Below are 24,785 nucleotides of genomic sequence, written 5' to 3'. Positions count from 1 at the left end.
GAAACACACTTCTGAAATAGGTCTGAAATATACTTGCAATGTAGCAGCATCGTGGTGGGGGGGTGAAAAATAAAGTGGGGGGTCTGGGGATCCACCTCCATGAAGTTGTGAGCATGAAACACTCAAGTTCCTGCATTTCTACATCCTGTTCCTCAATGGCTCTCTTCTCCCCCTGGGTGGTCTCTCGCTCCTCACGGAGGAAGCACTGTTGATCCAGCAGGGAGGACCCTCATTACGCCTTCACCCTGGCAACCTCCACTGCTCCGCACAGACGCACTACTTTTCTCCCCAGTCTCTCGCTGGACAGACGGACGGACGGATTAATACTGCACTTCACGATGGAGCGACGGATGTACGTGTGAACGCAGTTCAGTATTCCTGCTTTGGCACTTCGGCTAACGTGTCAAAGCAGGAATACTGAAGTCTAGAATGGACAGACGGAACAACGGACGGACGGACACACGGACAGAGTTCAGTATCCCTGCTTTGGAAAGTAGGAATACTGAACTCCAGAAGGACGGACGGAGCGACGGACGGAGAGACGGAACTCCAGGACGGATGGAGTGAAAAATGGATGCATGGATGGACGGACAGAATTCAGTATGCTTGCTTTGGCATTTCAGCTGGAGACAGCAGTTTTCCTCCAACATGCTGATTGTCCCTGTCTTCTCCTCTGATATCAACCTCTGGATGGTTAGGTCATTTGCATCATCATGAGAGGAACTTCCTGACTCTGGTACTATAGGCAGAAAGTGGATCTGTATCGGTGTCATCTGCAAGTGTGACTATGGGAAATATAAACAGAGAAAGTGTTGGACACTTGTGTACCAGAGGGTCTGAATGGAGATGTTGTCTGTCTGGAACTATTAATCTCCACACACAACATCTTGAGTTCTGTTTTTAATGCGCTTCCATCTCTCCCTTGAACCATAGGATTTCTCCCTGTAACCTTAGTCAGATAAAAACTATCATTATGTAACTTCCATCAAATCAATTGGCAAGGATTGAAAAGCTGCATTCAGGTGTATTTGCTCCTACCTATCTCCTCCTTTGTGGAACTGACTGAGCATTCCAGAATCCTGGAGTTCTATGTTCCTGCTTTGGCACTTCAGCTGGAGATGACATTTTTCTTCTTACATGCTATTAGTCCATGTCATCTCTGATATCAACCTCTGGATGGCTAGGTCATTTGGGTTGTCTTGAGAAGAGATGCCTGACTCTGGAGCTATAGGGAGAAAGCTGAACTGTAGCAGTGGGACAGTGGCAAACATTAGGCCTATTACTAATAACTAGAATCTGATGACCCTGTTCCTGGATCAGCTGTTTCAGATTGTCTCTTTCACAACTCAGCAGGCTATGTTTTGCATTCAACTCAGGTAGGAATGCACATATATGAACATTTTGTTCGATACTGATAACAGATATTAACATTGCTGCTATGGCCGTTAACCGATATTTACTGATGTCGATATGTTCTGTATAAAAACGAGTCTCTATGATAATCAAATGTTATACATACTGACAAACACATGGAAACACTGTCTCTATTTCCAAAACATTTGGTTAAGCCAATAGATTTGCCACAATGTTTCCTCTCAAAAACAACACACAACAGCACCTAGACAGAAATAATTATCGGCTGTTCACATCAGTCCGGTTTTGCACATCGGACCGATACCGATATGATTGCAGATATATCGTGCATCCATAAACTCAGTCACCATCTGGTGATAAAAAAAAAGTCAAATATGCTACTGTAAGCTGCAACTACTGTAAAACAGTGTTGAAACACACTTCTGAAATAGGTCTGAAATATACTTGCAATGTAGCAGCATCGGGGTGGGGGGGTGAAAAATAAAGTGGGGGGTCTGGGGATCCACCTCCATGAAGTTGTGAGCATGAAACACTCAAGTTCCTGCATTTCTACATCCTGTTCCTCAATGGCTCTCTTCTCCCCCTGGGTGGTCTCTCGCTCCTCACGGAGGAAGCACTGTTGATCCAGCAGGGAGGACCCTCATTACGCCTTCACCCTGGCAACCTCCACTGCTCCGCACAGACGCACTACTTTTCTCCCCAGTCTCTCGCTGGAGAGACGGACGGACGGATTAATACTGCACTTCACGATGGAGCGACGGATGTACTTGTGAACGCAGTTCAGTATTCCTGCTTTGGCACTTCGGCTAACGTGTCAAAGCAGGAATACTGAAGTCTAGAATGGACAGACGGAACAACGGACGGACGGACAGACGGACAGAGTTCAGTATCCCTGCTTTGGAAAGTAGGAATACTGAACTCCAGAAGGACGGACGGAGCGACGGACGGAGAGACGGAACTCCAGGACGGATGGAGTGAAAAATGGATGCATGGATGGACGGACAGAATTCCGTATGCTTGCTTTGGCATTTCAGCTGGAGACAGCAGTTTTCCTCCAACATGCTGATTGTCCCTGTCTTCTCCTCTGATATCAACCTCTGGATGGTTAGGTCATTTGCATCATCATGAGAGGAACTTCCTGACTCTGGTGCTATAGGGAGAAAGTGGAACTGTATCAGTGTCATCTGCCAGTGTGACAGTGGCAAAAATAAACAGAGAAAGTGATGGACACTTGTGTAGCAGAGGGTCTGAATGGAGATGTCTGTCTGGAACTATTAATCTCCACACACAACATCTTGAGTTCTGTTTTTAATGCTCTTCCATCTCTCCCTTCAACCGTAGGATCTCTCCCTTTAACCTTAGTCAGATAAAAACTATCATTATGTAACTTCCATCAAATCAATTGGCAAGGATTGAAAAGCTGCATTCAGATGTATTTGCTCCTACCTATCTCCTCCTTTGTGGAGCTGAGTGAGCATTCCAGAATCCTGGAGTTCTATGTTCCTGCTTTGGCACTTCAGCTGGAGATGACAGTTTTCTTCTTACATGCTATTAGTTCATGTCATCTCTGATATCAACCTCTGGATGGCTAGGTAATTTGGGTTGTCTTGAGAAGAGATGCCTGACTCTGGAGCTATAGGGAGAAAGCGGAACTGTAGCAGTGGGACAGTGGCAAACATTAGGCCTATTACTAATAACTACGATCTGATGGCCCTGTTCCTGGATCAGCTGTTTCAGATTGTCTCTTTCACAACTCAGCAGGCTATGTTTTGCATTCAATTAAGAGGCATTCAAGAGGCATTCGGAGCCGTGCCAATCACCAGTAAAGGTATCACTCCGTAAACTACGTCAGCGCCCTTAAGTTGCTATAGCAACGGTAAACAATTGGGAACTATTTCGGATTGCGGAGGGCTGACAGCAATGCAGTTTAGCGAAATTGAACACTACAAACCATAGACATTATGTAAATAAATATATGTAATAAATATCTATATATGCTACAAACGCATTATTTTCAAAAGAATATTTAACGACAGTGCAGTGCTGTTGTGAAAAGCAATAACAGACACGGTAAAGGGCGACCTAGAGTGCTTAAATAGTAGGCTAGTCTACATGGTAATACCTGTAGTAACATTTAGCTATAAATGTTTACGGCAGTTCCACTTGTGCTATGCTGCTAATTGTAGTTTCTATAACTTGGTAACGTTAGTTCACCGTGCTATCACAGATTTTAACATTAATGTCAATTTAATTGATCGTGATAGGCTGGCTTCTGACATTTCTGATACAAAGACAACACATTCCAACAAATTATTCTGAATTATCTATAGGCCTTAGCCACATTACTAATACATCCTCAGCCCAGGCGGGTTTCTTTCCCCCCGGAGATTTTAGAGTTAGGCTATCACCTGTCACACTGAAGTGCAGCCTCCCACTTACATTGGAAATCACTGTCCGTAAATATCGTTAAGTAAAAATGTAAAAACATATAAGCCTAGCCTAGGTAAGGCAGTTATCTTGCATGTTGCCCGTGGTTGAGGTGTAGAAGTTTTGACACTGAACTATTATAGCTAATAGATTTCTCTTGTTACATCACAATGGGTGGATTTTCGCAATTAGGCCCTTCATCTGACATCATTGGCTACGAGTAGTCAAAATTCACTTGGACACAGAGAGCTTCATATAATGGATAGCTTTGTAAAAAATGTACCATCAACACCACCCTGAATTAGTTTAAAGAAAAGCAAATATTTTTTTATCCAATCCAAAGCCTTATGGAAATCTATGAAGCTTGCATAAGTAGATTTTCTACCGGAATTCTTGCTCTAATAAACTGCATATCCATTCTGCTCATCAGCATTCAAGTCAGACATATCCAAATGACACCTACTCATCAGACTGCCCTTATAATTTACAGGAATCCTCGATCATTCTTGGTAGCCTAGACGTGATTGGCTTGATAATAGACTCATACGATATGGGATAATATCATATAGGACACGTGTCTTGAATAAACTGAACAACACAAGCAATATCTTGGGAGTTTTAAGAACCTCATTAGGCCTATAAAAGCCCTCTAGCCCACTCCGCCTGCCTTTCATTTTTTTGCTTTGTCAATGGCCATTTATTTTAAGGTAGCCCAGATACATTTAGACAAGAGCACCATTTAGCAATTGGTTTACAGTGACCCATCCTGATCCCTCATCCCCCCCTCAAGCCTATATCTTTGATATTACTTATGTTAGCCAGAACACTCATCGACAACTGGTGGAAATACATTCTCCCCAAATCACTGGCTATTGGCAAAATTACTTTCCCATGCCATTCAAGACACTTTAAGTCCTCCAGATCCTTAAGTAGGCCTAATCTATTACCTCCATATGTATCTGAACAGCTTTCAAAGCTGTTTAAACCAGTTGGTCTCAACTCAACATTTAGGAACCGCTGCTGGATGGTTAATAACCTAGTACCTAGACTCTGCCCCCTCGCATCATATTGGGTCGGGGGCTGTGGACCCCTCTCTGGGCTACCCACCTGCCCCTACCGGTGAAGACAAGTGTGTCTCTAGCCCTCTCAGGGGCTGAGTTGTGGGGTGCATGGCGTGGGGGCGAGACTCCGCCCCCTCGGGTCAAAGTGGTTTGGGTGTAGTGCAGTTACTTCTGGGCAATCTCGATACACCCACTGGTGAAAACTGTGTGTCTCTAGCCCGCTCAGGGACTGAGTTGTGGAGTTCATGGTATGGATAGTGGCATGGTGGCGAGACTCCGTCCGCTTGGGTCAGAGCTGATTGTGCACAGTAAAGTGACCTCTGGGCAATCTCCATGCACCCACTGGCGAAGACCGTGGGTCTCTAGCCCACTCAGGGGCTGAGTTGTGGGATCCGTGGCGTGGATAGTGGCGTGATGGTGAGACTCCGCCCCCTCAGGTCAGAGCTGGTCGTGAACAGTGTACCTCTCTCCGGGCCACCCACCTGCCCCCACCAGTGAAGACCCACTCAAGGGCTGAGTTGTGGGGTCCGTCGCGTCATATTGGGTCAGGGGCTGTGGACCCCTCTCTGGGCTACCCACCTGCCCCTACCGGTTAAGACAAGTGTGTCTCTAGCCCTCTCGGGGGCTGAGTTGTGGGGTGCATGGCGTGGTGGCAAGACTCCGCCCACTCGGGTCAGAGCCAGTCGGGGACAGTGTAGCCCGCTGAGCAGTAGTCATAACCATGGATGTATTCATAACTAGGCCACCGAGGATATGGAAAATGTGCTGTGTCATGTGTTTTTGTTTTGATGTTCTGGGACCACTGCCTCTTGTGGTAGCAACATAGAACTGCAGGTCAACAACACAACGGAGGGAGGGAAGGAGGGAGGGAAGGAGGGAGGGAGTGACAACCGGACATTTGCTATGCTTGGTGCGCTGGCTTACAGGCACGCAAAAAAGCCTACTCTCTGGTGAGAAAACAATTTCTCTCCTAGTAGTGATAGACTTTTTTTTTCTATCCTACACTTTCTACTACTGCAAACTCTTCATTGGACATCAAGGCAAACGTTAAATGTTTCACTATAGAGAATTTTACTGGTTTGAGTGCTTTGATTGAATAGTTATTGATGAACCAATCAATCTGGAAACATATTTTTATTCAGGCAAAATTGAGACCCACACACTGATGGCATAGGACCCGAACGTCACTTCCGTCTAAACGATTACGAGAGGCGCGAATCACAACAAACAGCCACTGTCATTTTCTATCTAATGTTTAGCTAACGTTAATTGTATTGTCTGAGTAATTGGCTGAGATACTGGTAAAGACCATAATATGAGTATTTTGATGCCATTCGACCGGAGTGACAAAACCTTCAGTATCTGATCATCTGTTAGCACTTCCTTTCGGGCACTGGCTCTCCAATGATCCTCGCGAGCCCATGGCTATGTAATGTAACACACTGTCATCTACCTTCGTCTCGTTAGCATTGAAGGCCCACCAAGGAGGGAAGAAGAAGGTACCTAGCTAGCTAACAAAGCATTTTCAACAGTGGTGATGCAGTCACTTGACATGAGCTAACTCTAATACATTTAACTAAGTTAGCTAATTTAGCTAACTATGTTCTCGATGCTCTCTCTGCACTTTTGCCTGTATGTAGGTAACGTTAAAGTATGTCTAAAGGAGAAAGAGAAGGGTACGTGGTGAAGTTTGTAGAAACAAATGGCAAAAAAACAGCCTTTGCTGAGAAGGCCTATGAGGTAAGTTAAGTTTCAGTGCTGAGGTTTTCAGTGTAACTGTCATATCTTCTGGAAACACTGGGTCACTGTCTCGTCCATAACTAACGTTAGCTATATTCACTGATAGCTACACTGGCTGTATTTCAGTCTCTAAAACCCAAATCTTTATCTACTTCACAAACCTTTCTGCGTCTTCCTTATGATATAAAGGCCATTATGGAGTTGCAGTCAGAGAAGAAGCATCTGAGGACCATTGATGAGGAGACTGCACTGCTGATGGACCACAACGACAAGTCTCTGTTCGTCTTCAGCAGCTTCTCCACACCAGCCTTCCACCACTGCAAAAAGGTCTGTCTCAAGTAACACACACACACACACACACACACACATATCTTGAATTCCAATTTAATTAATTGCACAGCTGTTATGGAATTTCATTTTTGGTCTAGTGGTTAGATGTTTGGGTTCCCATGTGGAAAGGTGGTGCTTCAATCTCCACCTGTTTCACTTGCATGATAAAGACACTGTCTGTATGGCAAGAGTAGTTATACAATTAACCTGTCATCTTCCCTGTCTCTGTCTATAGTTCACACACATTCTGAGACATGTTTCCAATGTAAAACATTTATTATAAAATCAACACTATATATATTGTATATAATGTGTTGATATCATAATGCAGGTATATATTATATATATAACCGTCCTCTTTCCCTGTGTCTATCTATCTATAGCTGGGCTGCAGATTGGTGAGTCCCTTGGTGGTGCTGTACTGTCTCCAGCAGCAGCGCTGTGTTCCCAAGGCGGAGCTGCCCATCTACAACATGGCCATGGCTGATGTCACCATCTCCTGCACCAGCCTGGACAAGGAGGCTCGGGTCAGTCCACTGTATAAAATACAGTACTTTATCTGCTGCAGAGAACAGAGTACATATTGTATCTACAGTCAACTGTAGATGCAATACACTTTATGCTCACTGTATAGCAATAGTATCTATATATATATATATATATATATATACAGTATTTACTGTATATATGGGCCATTGTGTATAGATAGTATATTATACTGTATTTACTCTATTCTGTATTTCTATGGTCCACTGCAGTCGGTCCATCTTAGTCAGATAGCCTTATTGACACAGTGCTGTTAATGGTTTGCAATGTTAGTGGTATTGATCACCAACATGAACAGTTTGTGTGTGGGCGTGGGTCTGTATACATGTCTCCGTCCATAGACGGATGTGATGGATCTGGTGCAGTTGATGGGAGGGCGCGTCTACCGGGACCTCAACGTGTCTGTCACCCACCTGATCGCCGGGGAGGTGGGCAGTAAGAAGTACCTGGTGGCGGCCAGCCTGGGCAAGCCCATTCTGCTACCCCGCTGGGTTAAAGACTGCTGGCAGAAATCACAGGATAGGTAGGATGTGTGTAGTTGTCCTCAAAATACTTGTAACTATACAAAACAGCAGACTGAGTGCTCAAGTGGGTTGAGGCAAGTGAACCAAGAAGGTGCTCTTTAACAGGGAGTCATAATACCATGGAAAAGAAAAAACTAAGGCAGCTGTTTGTTTGATCTGCCCTGACGAAGGCCTCTTGGCCGAAACATGTAGGCATGGTTATACAGTATGTTCTTCATGAACTAGCCCAAGAATAAAGGCTTTTTAATTTTGTACCAGAAGAGCTGCCTTAGTTTTTTCTTTTCCATGATACTTTTAACTATAGTATAGGATAACTATAGTATAGGATAAACTATCTGCTCTACCAGCCAGATGTATAGCTTGACCTTCGTAATACATGTTTTACATATTTTCTTTATTTAGACAAGGGGAAAGCTGAAATGGTCACAGAGCTGACGTCTTATGGTTGATCCACTATCTCATGCCCTAATACTTAATGTGATGTAGTTGTATTTTTTGAAAGATATAAATCTGTCCTGCTTCTCCCTCTCTCTCTCCCCCTCTCCCTCCCTCAAGTCTACATTCTTATGACGGACAGAGATGACCCCCTGATAGACTCCTCCCCCCAGCCTGTTTAGGTGCACAGTGGAGGTGGAGGTGTTCAGGTGGATGCTGTTTACCCAGTTGAAGTGCCCTCTCAGACCTAACACTCTCTCCTCTCCTCCCCCCCATCTCCAGTCTGTTCAGGCACACAGAGCTGGCCGTGGAGGACTACCGCTGTCCTGTGCTCCAGGGCTGCACTGTTTGTGTCACTGGCCTGTCCACCGTTGAGCGCAAGGAGGTGCAGCGCCTCTGCTTGGAGCACGGGGGTAACTACACCGGTCAGCTCAAGATGAACGAGTGCACACACCTCATCGTCAGCGAGCCCTCAGGTCAGGTCACATCTTTCAGCTGTGTCAGTCATACTGATGGTTCCTTATATATCCAGTTAAAAACATGTTTTTATTTTATCTTGTTTTAAATGGTTTTTATCATTTTACCACACTTATGTTAAATAATATTAACAATAATAATAATAATACATTTGTAATGCACATATTTGTAATGTAACAACATATTTGTAATGCACTATACATTTGAAACAAATCTGTTAAAGTGCTAAAGTGAATGTTACATTTGCGCTGAGTCACAATAGGTGAGCTACACCCCATCCTCCCATCCCCTTTCAATAGTGCTTAGACCCTCTGGAAAGGTGCTACATAAATACAATGTAATATTGTTGTTCTTATTAATTCCTGCGTGTGTCGTCTGTTTGTGTGTGCGCAGGCCAGAAGTACGAGTGTGCCAGGAAGTGGAACGTGTTCTGCGTGTCTCTGCACTGGCTGTTTGACAGCATAGAGAAGGGCTTCTGCCAGGATGAGAGCAGGTACGCCGTGGAGCGCTCCGCCTCAGCCAAGGCCAACCGTCCCAGCACCTCCACCCCCACCGGCACCAGCAAGAAGAGGGAGGGTGAGCCTCGCAACCAAGGTCACTTGGATCATTATTGCGGTTTTTCATTTTGTTTCCTTAATCTCCATCTTGCACTCCAGCTGGGCAGTAGAATGGGCTTGAGCTCTAATTTTATTTTTTAATATTTAATTAGGATAAGGTTTGATAATATTGACAGATGCACAAAGCTTTCAGAAACAGGTTCGTGTTTGTTTGCTTTTGTTCGTCTGACGGTTGTTGTATTTGTTTTCCGTGTAGAGTGTCATTCTCTGCTGGGAGTGAGTAGCATCTCGGTCAACACCAGCCTGACCGTCAGCGACACGGTCCTCACCAACGCCACCACCAGCCGGCTGGACACGGCCGACCCCGTGGACGCCCTGGACCTCACCACCTGCCCTGCGGATGACCTGCTGGATGGCTGCAAGGTCAGATTCACTCCTTCTGACCGCTCTTCGCTGGTCATATGTCCAGTCAAACACGATGTACTCTCTGATTAAAAAGTGCTACATAAAACTATTTGTAACAGATGAAGAGCCCTCTGAAATAAGGTTCCAGATAGAACCCATTTCAGGTCAGGAAGAAAGGTCAGGAAAGTGTCAAACATCACCTTGTGGATCTGAAAAAGGTATTTTCAGCGGGTTCTTCTGGGATTACAAATGGTTTTATATAGCATTTTCTCAAAGTTTTTGAGTGATGATCATTTTCCATTGAGATGAGATATATATAAACAGGCCGGGAGAACATACAAAAGCAGTCGTGAAGGTTTGTTATTAGCGGTAGTAGTTTATAATACAAGTGTGTCTATGTCCCTCTTGTCTCCCTGCAGCTGTACCTGTGTGGCCTGCCAGGGAAGAGGCTGGAGAAGCTGCGGCGCCTGGTGAACGCCGCCGGCGGCCTGCGCTACAACCAACCCTGCCAGGAGCTCACACACGTTGTCATGGGAGACCTGGACCCCGAAATAAACACCTTCCTGGACAAGGCCACCCACAGGTCAGGAGGCAGCGAGCTGCTAGAGAAAGACTTTAAATATTATACTGCTAACTACTATCTGTTAAGTATAATAACCTATTGTCTATTGTTACACATGTTTTTGTAACTGTTCATCATTATTATTCACTCCCAGATAATACAGTAGTGTACAGTTGATAGTCAGAATTTAAACCCAAGGCAAAGAAAGTCAAAATTTCAGAATGGTACAGTATATTGTGTGTTTGTGTATTCTCCAGGCCTCACGTTGTGACAGTGCAGTGGCTGCTGGACAGCTTCTCCAGAGGTAGCCTGCTCCCAGAGGAGTCCTACCTCCATCACTCCTGTCTGCCCCCTGCCCCCCCAGCCATGGCCATGCCTGCGCCCCGCTCCCCTGCCCCCCCCCGCCCTGGCTCCACCTTGGCCGCACTCCTCGCCCCCAGCCCCCCCACCCCCAAACGCAGGAGGGAGGAGGAGGACCTGCTCTCTCAGTACATGGACGATGACCCGACAGTTGGTGAGGACCTCTTCTAGAATCATTCATGTATTCATTAAGAGTGATTCATTAACTCGGGGATTCGTTGGATTTGTGTCGACGTTCCAACACTGAGATATCCACATCCCTCAACAATATATGGGTTGCAAAGATCAGCTGTACAAGTCTTTTTTTCCCCCTTTTTTAAATAATTAAGCTTACTGCATAGCAGCTAGTTGAGTGTCTTTAAGGGGCTGCCATGCCTAAATGTGTCCTGGCTGCCAAAATGTATCTGGGTAAAAAGTCAGATTGTCTAATAACATTTTGTGACCATTGTTTTTGTTGCTAGCTCTAACTCATTTGTCACTGATGTCAGTAAACATATAATACCGACATTTGTAATTAATTTGAATGAAAAATATGTCTATAGAACTGAAAACCTCCACAAACGTTAGTTGAGAGCTAGTAGCTAGCTAGCTAGACCAGCTAGACCAAGCTCCCAACTAGCTAACGTTCGTGGATTTTGCCAGCCAGGGACACATTTTGGTATGACAGGGCCACTCATTTTTACTCATCAGTTTTCTCTCCTCCCTTCCTCTCCCACCCTCCAGTGGAGATGGCAGAGCCAGGACCAGAACCAGAGCCCTGGGTTAACGGCCACGCCTCCAGTCGGGCCGGTCCGGGAGCAGACTCCACCCTCCAGGAGCCCAGTCAGGCGGGCTTGTTCGCGGGGAAGCGCTTCCTCCTGGCGGGCTTCGGCGGGGAGTCCGAGGCCGAGCTGTCCCTCCTGGTGACGGACAACGCGGGGAAGGTAGCGCAAGTCGTTTTTAACTATGAGCAACGACATCACCATGACTGGCGACGATGACGACGATGAATGGCGTCTGCTGTGGTTTTGAGCGACAGCGAAGACGTCTGTGTCAATGTGTCGATAGGGTCCTTACTTATTTCATGTGAATGCTTCACCCTGCGGTAGAATCACGTTTTTTACTCATCTAACACGAGGTTCTGGCGGGGCGCACGCGGGCGGTGGCTGACTACGCCGTGGTTCCGCTGCTGGGCTGCGAGGTGGAGGCGACGGTGGATGAGGTCGTCACGGACACCTGGCTGGTAAGACAAACCGGGAGAGAAAGATGACGGTACGGATGAACGGAGTCCTTGGCAGGATTATTTTGACTTTATTTTTATGTGTGTTTACATGTGCCTGTGTGTGTGTTTAAACGTCACTGTGTGTCTGTGGGTGTCCTGTCTGTCTGTCTGTGTCTGTCTGTCTGTCTGTCTGTCTGTCTGTCTGTGTCTGTCTGTCTGTCTGTCTGTCTGTCTGTCTGTCTGTCTGTCTGTCTGTCTGTCTGTCTGTCTGTCTGTCTGTCTGTCTGTCTGTCTGTCTGTCTGTGTGTGTGTGTGTGTGTGTGTGTGTGTGTGTGTATTTCTTTGTCCCCAGACCATGTGTGTGGAGCAGCAGTGTATCCTGCCCTTGTCCTCCCACCCCCTGTTCACTCCTGTCCCAGTGATGGAGGGGCGCACCCCTCTCAGAGACTGTGTCCTGTCTGTCAGCCAGTTCACTGGAGCAGAGAGGGAGTCCCTGGTCGAGCTGGCCGAGTACCTGGGGGCAAGGTAATATTGCCTCTCACACACACACACACACACACACACAAGCACACACACACACACACTTCACTTTGACTTATCCTCTCCCTGCCTACCGGCAAGGTTGTAAACAGAGGTACGCTGCCGCTACACTGGGAGCCAAGTGAATCTACAAATCTATAGAAGAGGCTGGGGGTGTGAGCCAAAAGTGGGACACCTTTCCTTATTTTTATCTCCCTACTGGGACACAAGGCGTAGGCGAGACCAGCCCACTTCTGACCTCTGACACGCAGTCTGACGCACACTGCGCACGTACTTTGGTCAGCTCATTGTGTGTGACTCCCCCCCCCCCCCCAGAGTGCAGGACTACTTTGTGCGCATGGCTAACCAGAGGAAGGGCATGCTGGCCAGCACCCACCTGGTGCTAAAGAGCCCCGAGGGCGACAAGTACCAGGCCGCCCAGAAGTGGGGGCTGCCCGCCGTCACCCTGCGCTGGGTGCTGGAGTCGGCCAGGGCGGGCCGCAGGGCGGAGGAGGGACGCTTCCTGGTGGACCTGCCCCCTTCTCCAGGTCAGACACGCACACCAGTTCTGGCTCCTGCACCCGCACCTTGTTTAGGTTGACTATAGGACATATCGTTATATAATTGCGCCCTTGTTTTGTGATTTGAACTACCACCTGCCTAATTCCAGAGGGGGTCGGGGGCCACGGTAGAACGGGGTGAGGGAGAGATCGAGGGAGCGTCGTGTAACAATCTATGCTGCTGCAGGTCGGACGCCTCTGCCTTCCCTTCACGCCGTCTCTGTCCATGTGTGAAACGGTGTCGTTTCCCTCCCCAGAGAGAGAGGAGGAGAGTTTTGTGGGGGGGTCTCAGAAGCCCTCCATGCCCCCACCGCAGATCTCCCCAGATATCCCTCTGCTGGGCGTCCAGAGTGGGAAGGCCGTCACCCCCCTGGACGTGGGCCGCTTCCAGAGCAAGGTGCTGGGCCGGGGATTGGACATTAATATTAAGGAGAATATAATGATGATCACATTTATTTTAATGCCTTTCTCATAGCAAAAAAATGGGTAATTAGTTCAAGCTAAACACACTGTGATGCAACACCGTGGATATTTGTCTTGTCATTAAATTAATCAAATACATTTGTTTTTTTGTTGTTGTTGTTTTTTGAAGGTGTTCCGCAAGGTGTTGGACCAGCTGAGGCCAAAGGAGGAGGTGGTCACCCCCGGTCAGGATGTGGGGGGCAGCAGCAGGAGAGCCCCCCCACAGAGAGAAACCCCCCTCCAGCTGGACACGCCCTCTCGCTTCCTCAGCAGGGACCAGCTCTTCAGACCCTCCTTCAATGTCAAGGTCAGACAAGACTGGACTAGAATAAAATAGACCAGACTGGACTAGAATAAAATAGACCAGACCAGACTGGACTAGAATAAAATAGACCGGCCTAGACTAGACTAGACTACAATAAAATAGACCAGACTAGACCAGACTGGACTAGAATAAAATAGACCGGCCTAGACTAGACTAGACTAGACCAGACTACAATAAAATAGACCAGACTAGACCAGACTGAACTAGAATAAAATAGAGCAGACTAGATCAGACTGGACTAGAATAAAATAGAGCAGACTAGATCAGACTGGACTAGAATAAAATAGACCGGAGTATACTAAACCAGACTGGACCAGAATAAAATAGACCTGACTAGACTAGGCTAGGCTAGACTAGACCAGACTGGACTACAAGATAATAGACCGGACTAGACCAGACCAGACTACACTAAAATAGACTGGACTGGACCAGACCAGGCTAGACTGGACTAGAAAAAAATAGACCAGACTAGACTAATCCAGTGAAGATCAGACCAGACTAGACTGGACTAGAATAAAATAGACAATTTAAAAACACATGGTATTACAGCTAACACAAACAGTGTAAATAAAAAGTTCTGTATGTAGATCAATTGAACTGAACCAACTGATTATGAGCATTGTGTTGTAGCAGAAATCAGTGCATAACAGCTTCTCTCTCCTGTGCACGGATGTCAAGAAAATACTGAACCGCTCTGTGTTCAGGAGGCGCTGGCAGCGTTGGATACCCCGGGAGGGCGCTCTCAGTCGGGGGAGAGGAGGGTGGAGACGCCCCTGACGGATGTCGTCAACAGGAACCTCCAGGTGGCCCTGGCCAACAGCTCCCGTACGCACACCTCAGCCATGCAGGCCCTCACCGCCAGCCCCCCGCTCAGCAAGAAGACAGAGATGGAGGTATGAGCACAACATACAAACACACACACACACACACTAGGGCTGGCTCCGAAGGTTCATTTGTTGTATTGACAATTGAATCTCAATTCAGACATTCGAAGGTTGACATTTTTAAAACCTGAAATTGTCAGGTCTAGCCCTGTCCAGCATGCCAGCAAACCATCAAATTGTTACACAAAAGGTGTGACAATTCTGTATCCGCCTCCCCCTGTTTGCTCCTGCATAATCAAAGGCATTTACACATGCCTCCTCAATCATCCATTTCCGTTCACTTGTTCATAAATATCAGCGTTGTCCAGCCGCCTTGCCTACCGGTTAACGATGGCGCGATTAAAAAACAAGGAAGTACTTAGTCCGTCCTATTGTTTGGAAATGATAGCGAGATTCAGCAAGTTATGGCAAACTTTGTAAAACATTGTACTATATTCATGTTTTTCCACTTGTGGGATATTTTGCCATGTTGAGCTTGATTATCTATACAATGTCGCGCCCATTGGATGAACTGCTTTTTTATTTAGAATTGACTTTCGTTGCTTTGTTCACGAACAAATGTTTGAACCCTAAAAAATGACATTCAGGCCAGCCCTAACACACACACGCGCACACACACACAAACACACACACACACCCTACCTTCCTCAATGATCCCCCCCCCCTACTCAGAAAGGAGACTGAGACGGCATTCTCACATTCATGCACTTGTAATGCACACACCCTAACGGCTTGGCTCCACTGGGTCTGTAAGCGTCAGCGTCAACCATCAACTCCAATCAGACACTAAGGACATGAATCCATTGTAATTAATGACAGCAGCTCCACTGCAGCCATTGCGTCGCATTCGACGCCAGCGTCCAACATAAGAGAATCGCCCAGGTTCAATTTTTGACGGTAGAATGTCGATGCTGACGGTTGACGCTGATGGCAGCAGTGGAGCCAAGGGGTAACATGGTAAGGAGCCATCAACTCAGTCTCCACACGCCCATCACAACACACGGAGATGACGTTAAGTGTTTCAGTAATATGTATGTGTGTGTGTGTGTGTGTGTCTAGGTCAAGGAGAAGGACTCTGCTCCTCTAGCTGGAGTGGTGATCTGTGTGGGTAAGAAGCTGAGTAAGAAGCAGGGAGAGCTCAACGCCATCGCAGCGTCACTGGGAGCGGACTTCAGGTAGTCAACATCCCCTCTCTGTCTGTCGCACATAACATGTTTTCTCTTTCCTTTATTGATATTTAACAGCTGCATTTACTGTGTGTGGTGCGCTCTCAGGTGGTCCTGTGACGAGACCGTGACACACTACATCTACCAGGGCCGCGTGGGGGACAACACGCGGGAGTACCGGGGCGTGAAGGAGAGAGGGCTGCATGTGGTGTCCCAGCACTGGCTACAGGCCGTGGGTTTCTCCCCGCCACACACACACACACACACACACACACACACGATACTGCACTGCACATTCAACCCTTAACTAGCCTCTTTTTTTTTTTTTATGTAAATATGTTTATATTATAGTGAGGTAGTTGTGTTGCGGTTGTGTCTCTCCAGTGTGCTGAGGAGCAGAGACACGTGTCAGAGTCGCTCTATCCCTTCACCTACAACCCCAAGATGAGCCTGACCCTCAGCCAGGTGCCCCTAGACGGCACCCAGAGGTCCCCCCCGGCCCCCACCCCCACCCTCCGCTCCCAGCTCAAACACCACACCGAGGCCTCCGACAGTACGGTGAGGCCCCCTGAAAAACTGAACGAGGAAGTGCATCTGTGTTTGCACTTTATGCTGTGCTCGATTGATCTCGTCTGGCACAGTGTCTGGCACAGTACCCACTAGGGCTGCACAATTAATCGTGAATTAATCGAAATCGCGATTATGACCTCCGCGATTAACTAATCGCAAAAGGCCGCAATTATTGTGATTTAATAATTTTGCTTTGAATTGAGTGTGCTAGGACTACACGGACGAATCACAGGCGCTTATGCTGTCTGACCAATCACGTGTTCCCGCTGAGTGCGCTGTGTGCAGCAATCTCACTGAGAAGACAGATAGCAGTAGGTCAAGACAAGTGTCACAAGTACCCACAGCCGTGAGTAGTGAAAAAATGAGCGAAAACGAGGTCAGTGAGTTAGTAGCAAGAAAGGGATCAACATCCGTGATTTGGGAGCTTTTTGGTTATTATATATGAATATTATATATTAAATATTAATCGCAATTATTAATCGCAATTACCATTTTGGAGCAAATGATCACAATTATTATCTTTTTTCATTATCGTGCAGCCCTAGTACCCACTTGCCATACCCACTGTGAAGTGGATGAATTCTGGACCTCAAAATGTCCCTGTGGATTTGTTGGCTGAGAGTCGAGTCTGTGACAGAAACGTCCAAGGCAGACCAAGGCACTTCTGAGTGATTTTAATGGAAGCTTGCATGTAGTCTACTCCCCAGACAGCTGGAGGCTCAACATACTAAGTAGGGATGGGCACGAGTACTCGAGTACTCGTTGTTGACGTCAGTACTCGAGTAACCATGGCGAGTAATTGTTTCACTATGAAAAAAAAAAGCTTCGTTATTCATGCACCTGCGCACTGTGTTTTTGGCTACCTGCGTGAGGCTACTCACATCAATCGCAACATGTCTGCTGCTCGTAAAAGTACAGTCTGGAAATACTTTGAGAAAGAAGGGGAAAACAGTGTGCAGTGCAAAATCTGCAATGTGAAACTTGATTATCATAAGCAAACCAGCTCAATGCTCAACCACATGCGGTTAAAGCACAACGAAACAATGAATTAGACGACTGGACAACAACCCCGAATCACATCATTTGCTAACCCGGCTAGCTCACGACGATGCGATGCCAAACGAACGGAAAAGATAAGTTAAAGAACACAGTATGTCCGCTGTGACGTTTGTTCTTTAATAAAGGCAATTGGATTGAATGGCTTAAATTGTTGGTTGTTTATTCATATGCAAATTCGCTATAACGAAATACGTCTGGATAATTTCTAAACAGTCGGGCACGTTTACTTAATCGGGAACATAGCCTACTGTAGGCCTACATCGATGGCCACGGACCTCCCGGATTTATTTTTACGGTAGGCTACAGAACAGCCAGTACTCGAGTACTCGTTCATTGTGAATATAGAGTACTCGAGTATTACAATAACTGAAATTGCCCATCCCTAATACTAAGACTCAATAGGGACAGTCCATTTCTTCTTGACACATGGGTGCGTGACCGCTATTGTTTGTCACAGAATTCTGGGCGTACTGCCAACTATGCCTATTCTGCTCTACGACGTGTCCGTGGTTTTCCACTGTCCATCTCAGACTTGCTTTCTGTCTGCGACATCTTCCCTAAGCCTATCCTGTTTCTTGGTATTGTCTGTCTAGAACTTTCTGTGACCTTATTTGCACCTTCACCCACACCCCCTCCTAACATGAGCAACTCATAGTTTTATCTTAACAGTGTCTTAGCACGCACCTCTATCAGTTCTGTGCAGCAAAAACATAATTGTTACAGATACATTTGTAGCTCTTCTTCAACTTTGCAAGGGTTTCAGATGCTGTTTGACCCAGGCCTGATGTCATACCTTCCTCTCCATACATGCGTCTGGTTGGTAGTTCCCCATTTTGTGTGCTTACTTGCCCTGACCTCCTCCCTCCCTCTTTCTCTCCCTCTCTCTCCCCACCCCTCTGTCTCTCTCCCTCTCCTCTGCCTCTCTCCCTCCCCCAGGCTGGTGCTAACCCTGAAGATCATGCTGCTGAAGAAGCCTCCTCCTCACACCTGAGTAACGGAGAGGAGGGTGGAGAGCAAGCCCAGGATGACGTGGAGAAAAGAGGTCTGACACACATACACACGCACACAATTTCTCTCTCTCTCTCTCTCTGTCTCTCTCACTCTCTACCACCAACTCCTGGGACCTTACAGTCCTTTGACAGTATACTGTAATCATACAGCAGTATGATACAGTATTATGTACTGAAGAACACAACGTTTTCCTCTGTAATTTTGATATCTCTGCTATTGTGTGTTGGCTATAGATGTCAAATCTTCTCAGTTCAATTCCCTGTCCTTCTGTCTGCCCTAGACCTGTCTCTCTCTCTCTCTCACTCACTCACTCACTCACTCACTCACTCACTCACTCACTCACTCACTCACTTTCTCTCCCTCTCTCCCTATCTCTCTCCCTCTCTGCCAAACCTGTCAGAGACCCTGGAGATGAGGGAGAACCTGCACAGGCAGCTACAGGAGATCATGTCAGCCGCCAAGCTGACCACCACCGGGAGGCGCTCCTCGGTCAGGCTGACCAGGCTTGGCTCCGGAGGGGCCGACTCCCGCCCCCACACCCCCGACCGGGTGGGCCGCAGCGGGAGCAGGCGCACCCTGGAGGCCCTCAGGTAGGAGGAGGAGGAGGAGGAACAGTCGGAGAGACTCCCATGATGTAGAAATCTATGAATAGCGAGCTTCCTTTATAGACTCTACTGTATTGGCTTATGCCGGGCTCACACTACAGGATATTTAAAATTCTAACCGATTTCGAAATCGGGTTGTATCACGCACATAAGAATCTTAACAGATATTCTTCTTGTGAATCTCAAACAAGCGCGCACAACAAGATTTTGAAATGACGGCTCATTACACACTACAGGATATTATCGTGCCCGAAGGAGCAATGAACCACTGCCTCGCTTGTAAAGTAGTGACGTAATAATCTAAATCAAATGTTTGATGTTATTGGGGCCGCCCCAATGGCTCTGCGAGCCGTTTGGGAGGTTTAAGATTGGATCTGTAAACCCCTCACTTTACAAGACAATCTGAGTACTGACCAACGTTCCAGACCATATTTCTCCTCCGATTGTCGGGAGGGGTGAATCAGGGATAAATCATCCCAAAAATCCTATAGTGTGAGCTCAGCATTATAGAGAATTGTGTGTGTGTGGTGTGTGTGTGTGTCAGGATGACCAGGCAGGCGGTGAACCCGGACCTGAACACGGAGCCGTCCCAGAGCGAGCAGATCGTGTGGGACGACCCCACAGCCAGGGAGGAGAGGGCCAGGCTGGCCGACAACCTGCAGTGGCCGGGCAGCCCGTCCCAGCACTCCGAGCCCCTGGGCCTGCCCCCGGTGCCCCTCCTCTCCACGGCTGACAACCCCGCCCACCTCAGGGACTCCATGACAGACTCTGAGCTGGTGGAGATGGGTAAGAGACATGTATATTAAAGATACGACAGCCGAGATGAGACGCTCGTTTTAAAATGTTGTCGGCCTCATCTGTCTTGTCGTGAGTCTTTTGCATTCATTAGATTAGACATCCTGGAAAGGTCCATTTCCAGAAAAAGTGTTATGTAAATGTTCTTGTTAGTGGAGCAGGCAGACAATAGAGTTACATCTCATGTAATCCTTTCTCTCTCTTTACGTCTCGTCCTTGCTCCCGGTCCCCAGCGGCCTGTGACGTCATCGAGCAGCAGATGGGCCAGAGGGTCATGACCCCTCCAGTGGAGGAGCAGGAAGTAGACATCCTCACTCCCAAAGCCCCCAGTATCGCCTTCCCCCTCGCCAACCCCCCCGTACCCCCAGAACCACAGGTGAGAACACACACACACACACACACTCACTCACACACCTCGGCCCTCAGCTTCCCACGGCTGATGTCCCAGCCAGTGATGTGTTGATGCTAAAAGCCTCTTGGAATCTTGCAGACCGAGGAGCAGAGCGAGCTGGAGATGCCTCCTCCCAGGTTCCAGCTCTCCTCCCTGAACCCTCAGGAGCGCATCGACTACTGCCACCTCATAGAGGAACTGGGTCAGTCCCCCCCAACTCTCTCCTCCCTGGCTTTCTCTCAGTCTCTCGACTCTCTATCTCTCTCTCTTTGTCTCTCTCACCTCCCTTGTTCCTCTGATCGCCTGTAGGTGGCGTGGTCCTGGACAAGCAGAGCTTCGACCCCAGCTGTTCTCACATCATCGTGGGGAGCCCCCTGCGCAACGAGAAGTACCTGGCCGCCATGGCCGCCGGGAAGTGGATCCTGCACCGCTCCTACCTGGAGGCCTGCCGCTCCATCGGACACTTCATCCAGGTCAGAACTGGGGTCAGATGTCATGGAAAGACGAGACCGGCACTGTAAAACTGGCTCGTGCGGATGTGAAGCCATCTTCACATTAAGTCTTATTGTCATCGCAATGTTTCAACCGTCAAGGTCTTCAAAGTCAATTTAGTTTATTTATATAGTACATGTTCATACAAGCAAATGTAGCACACGGTGCTTTACGGAATAAATAAAAGCATAGTTTATTGGTAAATTAGATGGTATTTAAGAAAAATATACAAAACTGGGATATACAAAACTAACTAAAATAAACTAAAATTGTAGAGAAAATGTCCTTAGTTTTAGTCTTTTTCATTCCATACATTAGCCTAGTATTTTGGGTGGATATGAAATCTATCCTCCATTATTTCTTTAGCTGTGCCCCTGCGCAGAGGTAATCTGACTCGCCAGATGGTTTGTTTTGCACAGAGTGAAACAACATGAGCTCACGAGATCAGGATGGTCTCACGAGGCTAGCGCGGAAAAAAAAAAACTAAAACTAATACTGAAACTAATAAAAACTCAACTAAAACTAAGCATTATCAAAAAATAAACTAAACTAGCAAATCTGCTTTAAAAACTAATTAAAACTAAACTGAAATTGAACACAAAAAGTTAAAACGATATAAAAATAAAAACTAATGAAAAAAGCAAAATTATTATAACCCTGGTGTGTGTGTGTGTGTGTGTGTGTGTGTGTGTGTGTGTGTGTGTGTGTGTGTGTGTGCGCGCGCGCGCTCTAGGAGGATGAGTACGAGTGGGGCAGCAGTTCCATCCTGGAGGCCTTGCCCTCTGTAACCTCCCAGCAGAAGAGGTTGGCGCTGGCAGCCATGCGCTGGAGGAGGACCCTGCAAGACCGCACAGACCAGGAGGTACACACACACACACACACATATACACACACAACTCTCACACATTCACACCCACATAATCAGATACCCACTTAGCCAGCTAAACATTCACTCGTTCTGTTACACACGGTCCATCCACCCAGACTGAACAGTGCGTTCTGGTCTGTCTGGTAATGCCAAACTCATGTCCAGCCACCATGTGAAATCGTATGGGAGGAGACTGATGTTCTATACCCAGTGTCTCTGAGCCCAGCTTGATTGCATGTTGTTGCCTCCAGGGGGCGTTCAGCGGTTGGACAGTCATGCTGAACATCGATCAGAACAGAGAAGCAGGGTTCAAGAGACTGTTGCAGTCCGGCGGAGCCAAGGTATAGACCGAGGGTTAGACGAAGCCTTGGGCCACATAGACGATCTGAGAACACCATCTCCATCTCAATCTGCTGTTGTTATTTTATCTGGAGTTCCAAGATGCCAAAGGCCACATTTGGGGCAACTAACAAATTCCGAGATCTGACTGATTTTTTTTTTTTTCTTGCGGGCTGGGCCATACAGGCAGAATCGTCAGATTGAGTGGAGATCAGACAAGGCCCGATCTTCTCAGATCCTCTGTGTGGTCCAGTCTTAAGTCGCTAAACTACAGAGACATCGACAACAGCGCTTTGTTTTTAGTTTCGTTTCAGCTCATCTACTCCCCTCTTCTCCATCTCCCAAGGTACTGTCTAGCCCGGTCTCACCCTCTCTGTACAGAAGCGCCACCCACCTATTCGCAGACTTCAGTCGGCTGAGACCCGGGGACTTCAGGGTGGACGTGTCCGAGGCCGTCTCCCTGGGAGTCAAATGCCTGAAGCCCGAGTATATAGCAGACTACCTTATGCAGGTTAGTAGGGGAGAACTATGCTTCTATGCACTAGTTTTATAGAGCTCTGCAAGAATGTTTCTTTAGCTGCTTGGTGAGATGTTACCAGGCGAGTCTATTACACAGCAATTTTTTACCTATTTTTCGTATATTATCTACTGTATGTCTACTGTATGTCTACTGTACTTGGATCTAAAAGCAGTCTGAGCCCTACACCACTTCTACACGCCGACCCCTGCTTACACCTTTCCCCTTACGTGGCCTTGGTCTTGTTTCGTCCAGGAGCCCTCTCCCCCCATCGACATGTACTATCTGCCTGACGTGGCCCAGGTCCTGGACACAGACGGCAGAGCCACGCCTTCCCGCAAACGCAAAGCGTCAGGTGACGACTCCAAGCTCAAGAAGAGTCGCTTCAAGTGAATGTAACTGTCCTAGGTTCATTATCTATAGCCAATTTTCATAATTTCATGAGCATTTCTTGTCTGTAAATAAATAATAGGAATTTGTATGAGTAAAATGTTAGAAAAATGTAATGTAAGAAATTGTATGAATTAAAAAATGACACATGATTACTGATAACATGATTACTACTCGTCAGTGATCATAGGGTTGGCGGTTCGAATCCTGGTTCCTCCTGTCCACATGTCGAAGTGTCCTTTGGGCAAGACATAACCCCAAATTGCTCCCAATGAGCAGGCTAGCACCTTGCATGGCAGCTGCCACCTTTGGTGTGTATAATGAGATAATATATATACTATACAGGTGCATCTCAGAAAATAAGAATATTGTGGAAAGTTCATTCTTTTCTGTAATTTAATTCAAAAAGTGAAACTAATATATTATAGATTCATTACACATGTAGTGAAATATTCCAAGGCTGATTGCCTCCATGCCAAGCTCCACATTGATGCAGTAATTTGTGCAAAAGGAGCCCTGACCAAATATTGAGTGTATAAATGAACATACTGAACATACTGTACTATCATAAAGATTAAAACAAAAAAGGCTTGAAATATTTCACTTTTTGTAATGGATCAAGAATACATTAACGTTTCACTGTTTGAATTAAATTACGGAAAATAATGGACTTTTTCACAATATTGTTATTTTCAGAGATGCACCTGTATAAGTGCCGTCCATTTACCATTACTGTCTTTTTAGGCATCTTCCTTCCCTCCAGCTGCACTGACGCTATATATCCTCTAGTGGGCGGTATGTATTCGTCTTAGATGTGATTGTGACTTGTAGGTTAGTGGACTCAAGTCTGTACCTGAGTTGGTGTGGTTGGCTTTGTCTCAGAGTCATGCTGTTTAATGTACCAACTGGCACATTTACACTTCACATTATTGTGTGAAGTGTAGCCTACTTCTGGAGCTTTTGAATACCAGTAAATGGAGCGTAGTTTTGAGAGTCCGTTAAAGAAGATAGGCCTACCTCAAAACCAGCCCTCCAACTGCTGTGGATGTGTCCATGCTCAGCCATTTACCAAACTCCAGCAACATCTGTGGCACAGCACTCTCTCACTGTAAACACCAGATTTTGTTTTTCCAACGCCTGATTAGGCTGTTCTCTTGCGCCGGGCCATGCCAGGCTCGCTGGTTGTTGAGCGGATGGTTTCCTGCCGCCCAGAGGGAGGCGTAAGTGGTTTAACCTCGGAGTCGCTAAACCAGCCACAGCCTGCCTCTCTCTCCCCAGATTCTGGGTTCAGCTGCTGTTTGAAGGCAGCAGGATTATAAGGAGGAGAGGCGGATGGATGGAGGGATGATATACACTAAGGCTCTTAGAGCCCCCCATGGGGCCATGGCACAATTCGGTCCAGATGAGTAGGCTAGCCCGCATTTCCCCTGACAAGATTCACCACGCAACACAAACTGCTGCTGCATAATATGATCTTGTAAGCCACGTTCTACAGAGGTGGTCGTGAGCTGCATTCCCTAGGGGGGCACTTCTCTGCTCTCAACTGCCGTTATCGGTGTTGTTGCAATGTTGTCGTTTCTATGTTGTTCAGATAGAACAAAACACAACATCTCTTACACAGATACCTCCAATTCTCCGATCCCAGGGCAGGCCCTGTTTCTGTCGGTGAAGATAAGGTCCACTTCCCCCGACGGATGCTGGGCGACAGGCGGCAGCTAATGAGAAACCAAGCCCGCCGAGAACACTAGGCTACATTCCCACACTGACGCCATGTTGCTGTGGTGATGGGAGAAAAAGTGACGGGTGACTTTTTAGGGGAAATATAGACTCGTT

General features: G+C 47.0%; 1 protein-coding gene across 1 annotated transcript; it reads left to right on the top strand.

Annotated features, from left to right (window-relative positions):
• Positions 1-6,257: 6,257 nt before the first annotated feature.
• topbp1 (DNA topoisomerase II binding protein 1) lies at positions 6,258-23,092 on the top strand. Its single transcript, XM_084452482.1, has 30 exons — positions 6,258-6,361; positions 6,503-6,602; positions 6,792-6,929; positions 7,316-7,459; positions 7,820-8,001; positions 8,720-8,913; positions 9,308-9,490; positions 9,728-9,894; positions 10,296-10,459; positions 10,696-10,952; positions 11,522-11,721; positions 11,916-12,020; positions 12,352-12,524; positions 12,855-13,066; positions 13,336-13,475; positions 13,671-13,847; positions 14,570-14,758; positions 15,809-15,924; positions 16,024-16,147; positions 16,300-16,473; positions 18,481-18,586; positions 18,956-19,145; positions 19,705-19,946; positions 20,189-20,331; positions 20,446-20,548; positions 20,656-20,819; positions 21,572-21,700; positions 21,958-22,047; positions 22,392-22,556; positions 22,818-23,092. Exons 2-30 carry the CDS (start codon positions 6,516-6,518, stop codon positions 22,953-22,955), a joined length of 4,596 nt encoding a protein of 1,531 aa, XP_084308608.1. The 5' UTR covers positions 6,258-6,361; positions 6,503-6,515; the 3' UTR covers positions 22,956-23,092.
• Positions 23,093-24,785: the final 1,693 nt, after the last annotated feature.

The sequence above is a fragment of the Borostomias antarcticus genome (assembly GCF_949987555.1).
Source record: "Borostomias antarcticus genome assembly, chromosome: 2".
NCBI classification, from domain to species: domain Eukaryota; kingdom Metazoa; phylum Chordata; class Actinopteri; order Stomiiformes; family Stomiidae; genus Borostomias; species Borostomias antarcticus.
This window is presented reverse-complemented; position numbering and strand designations above follow the sequence as displayed.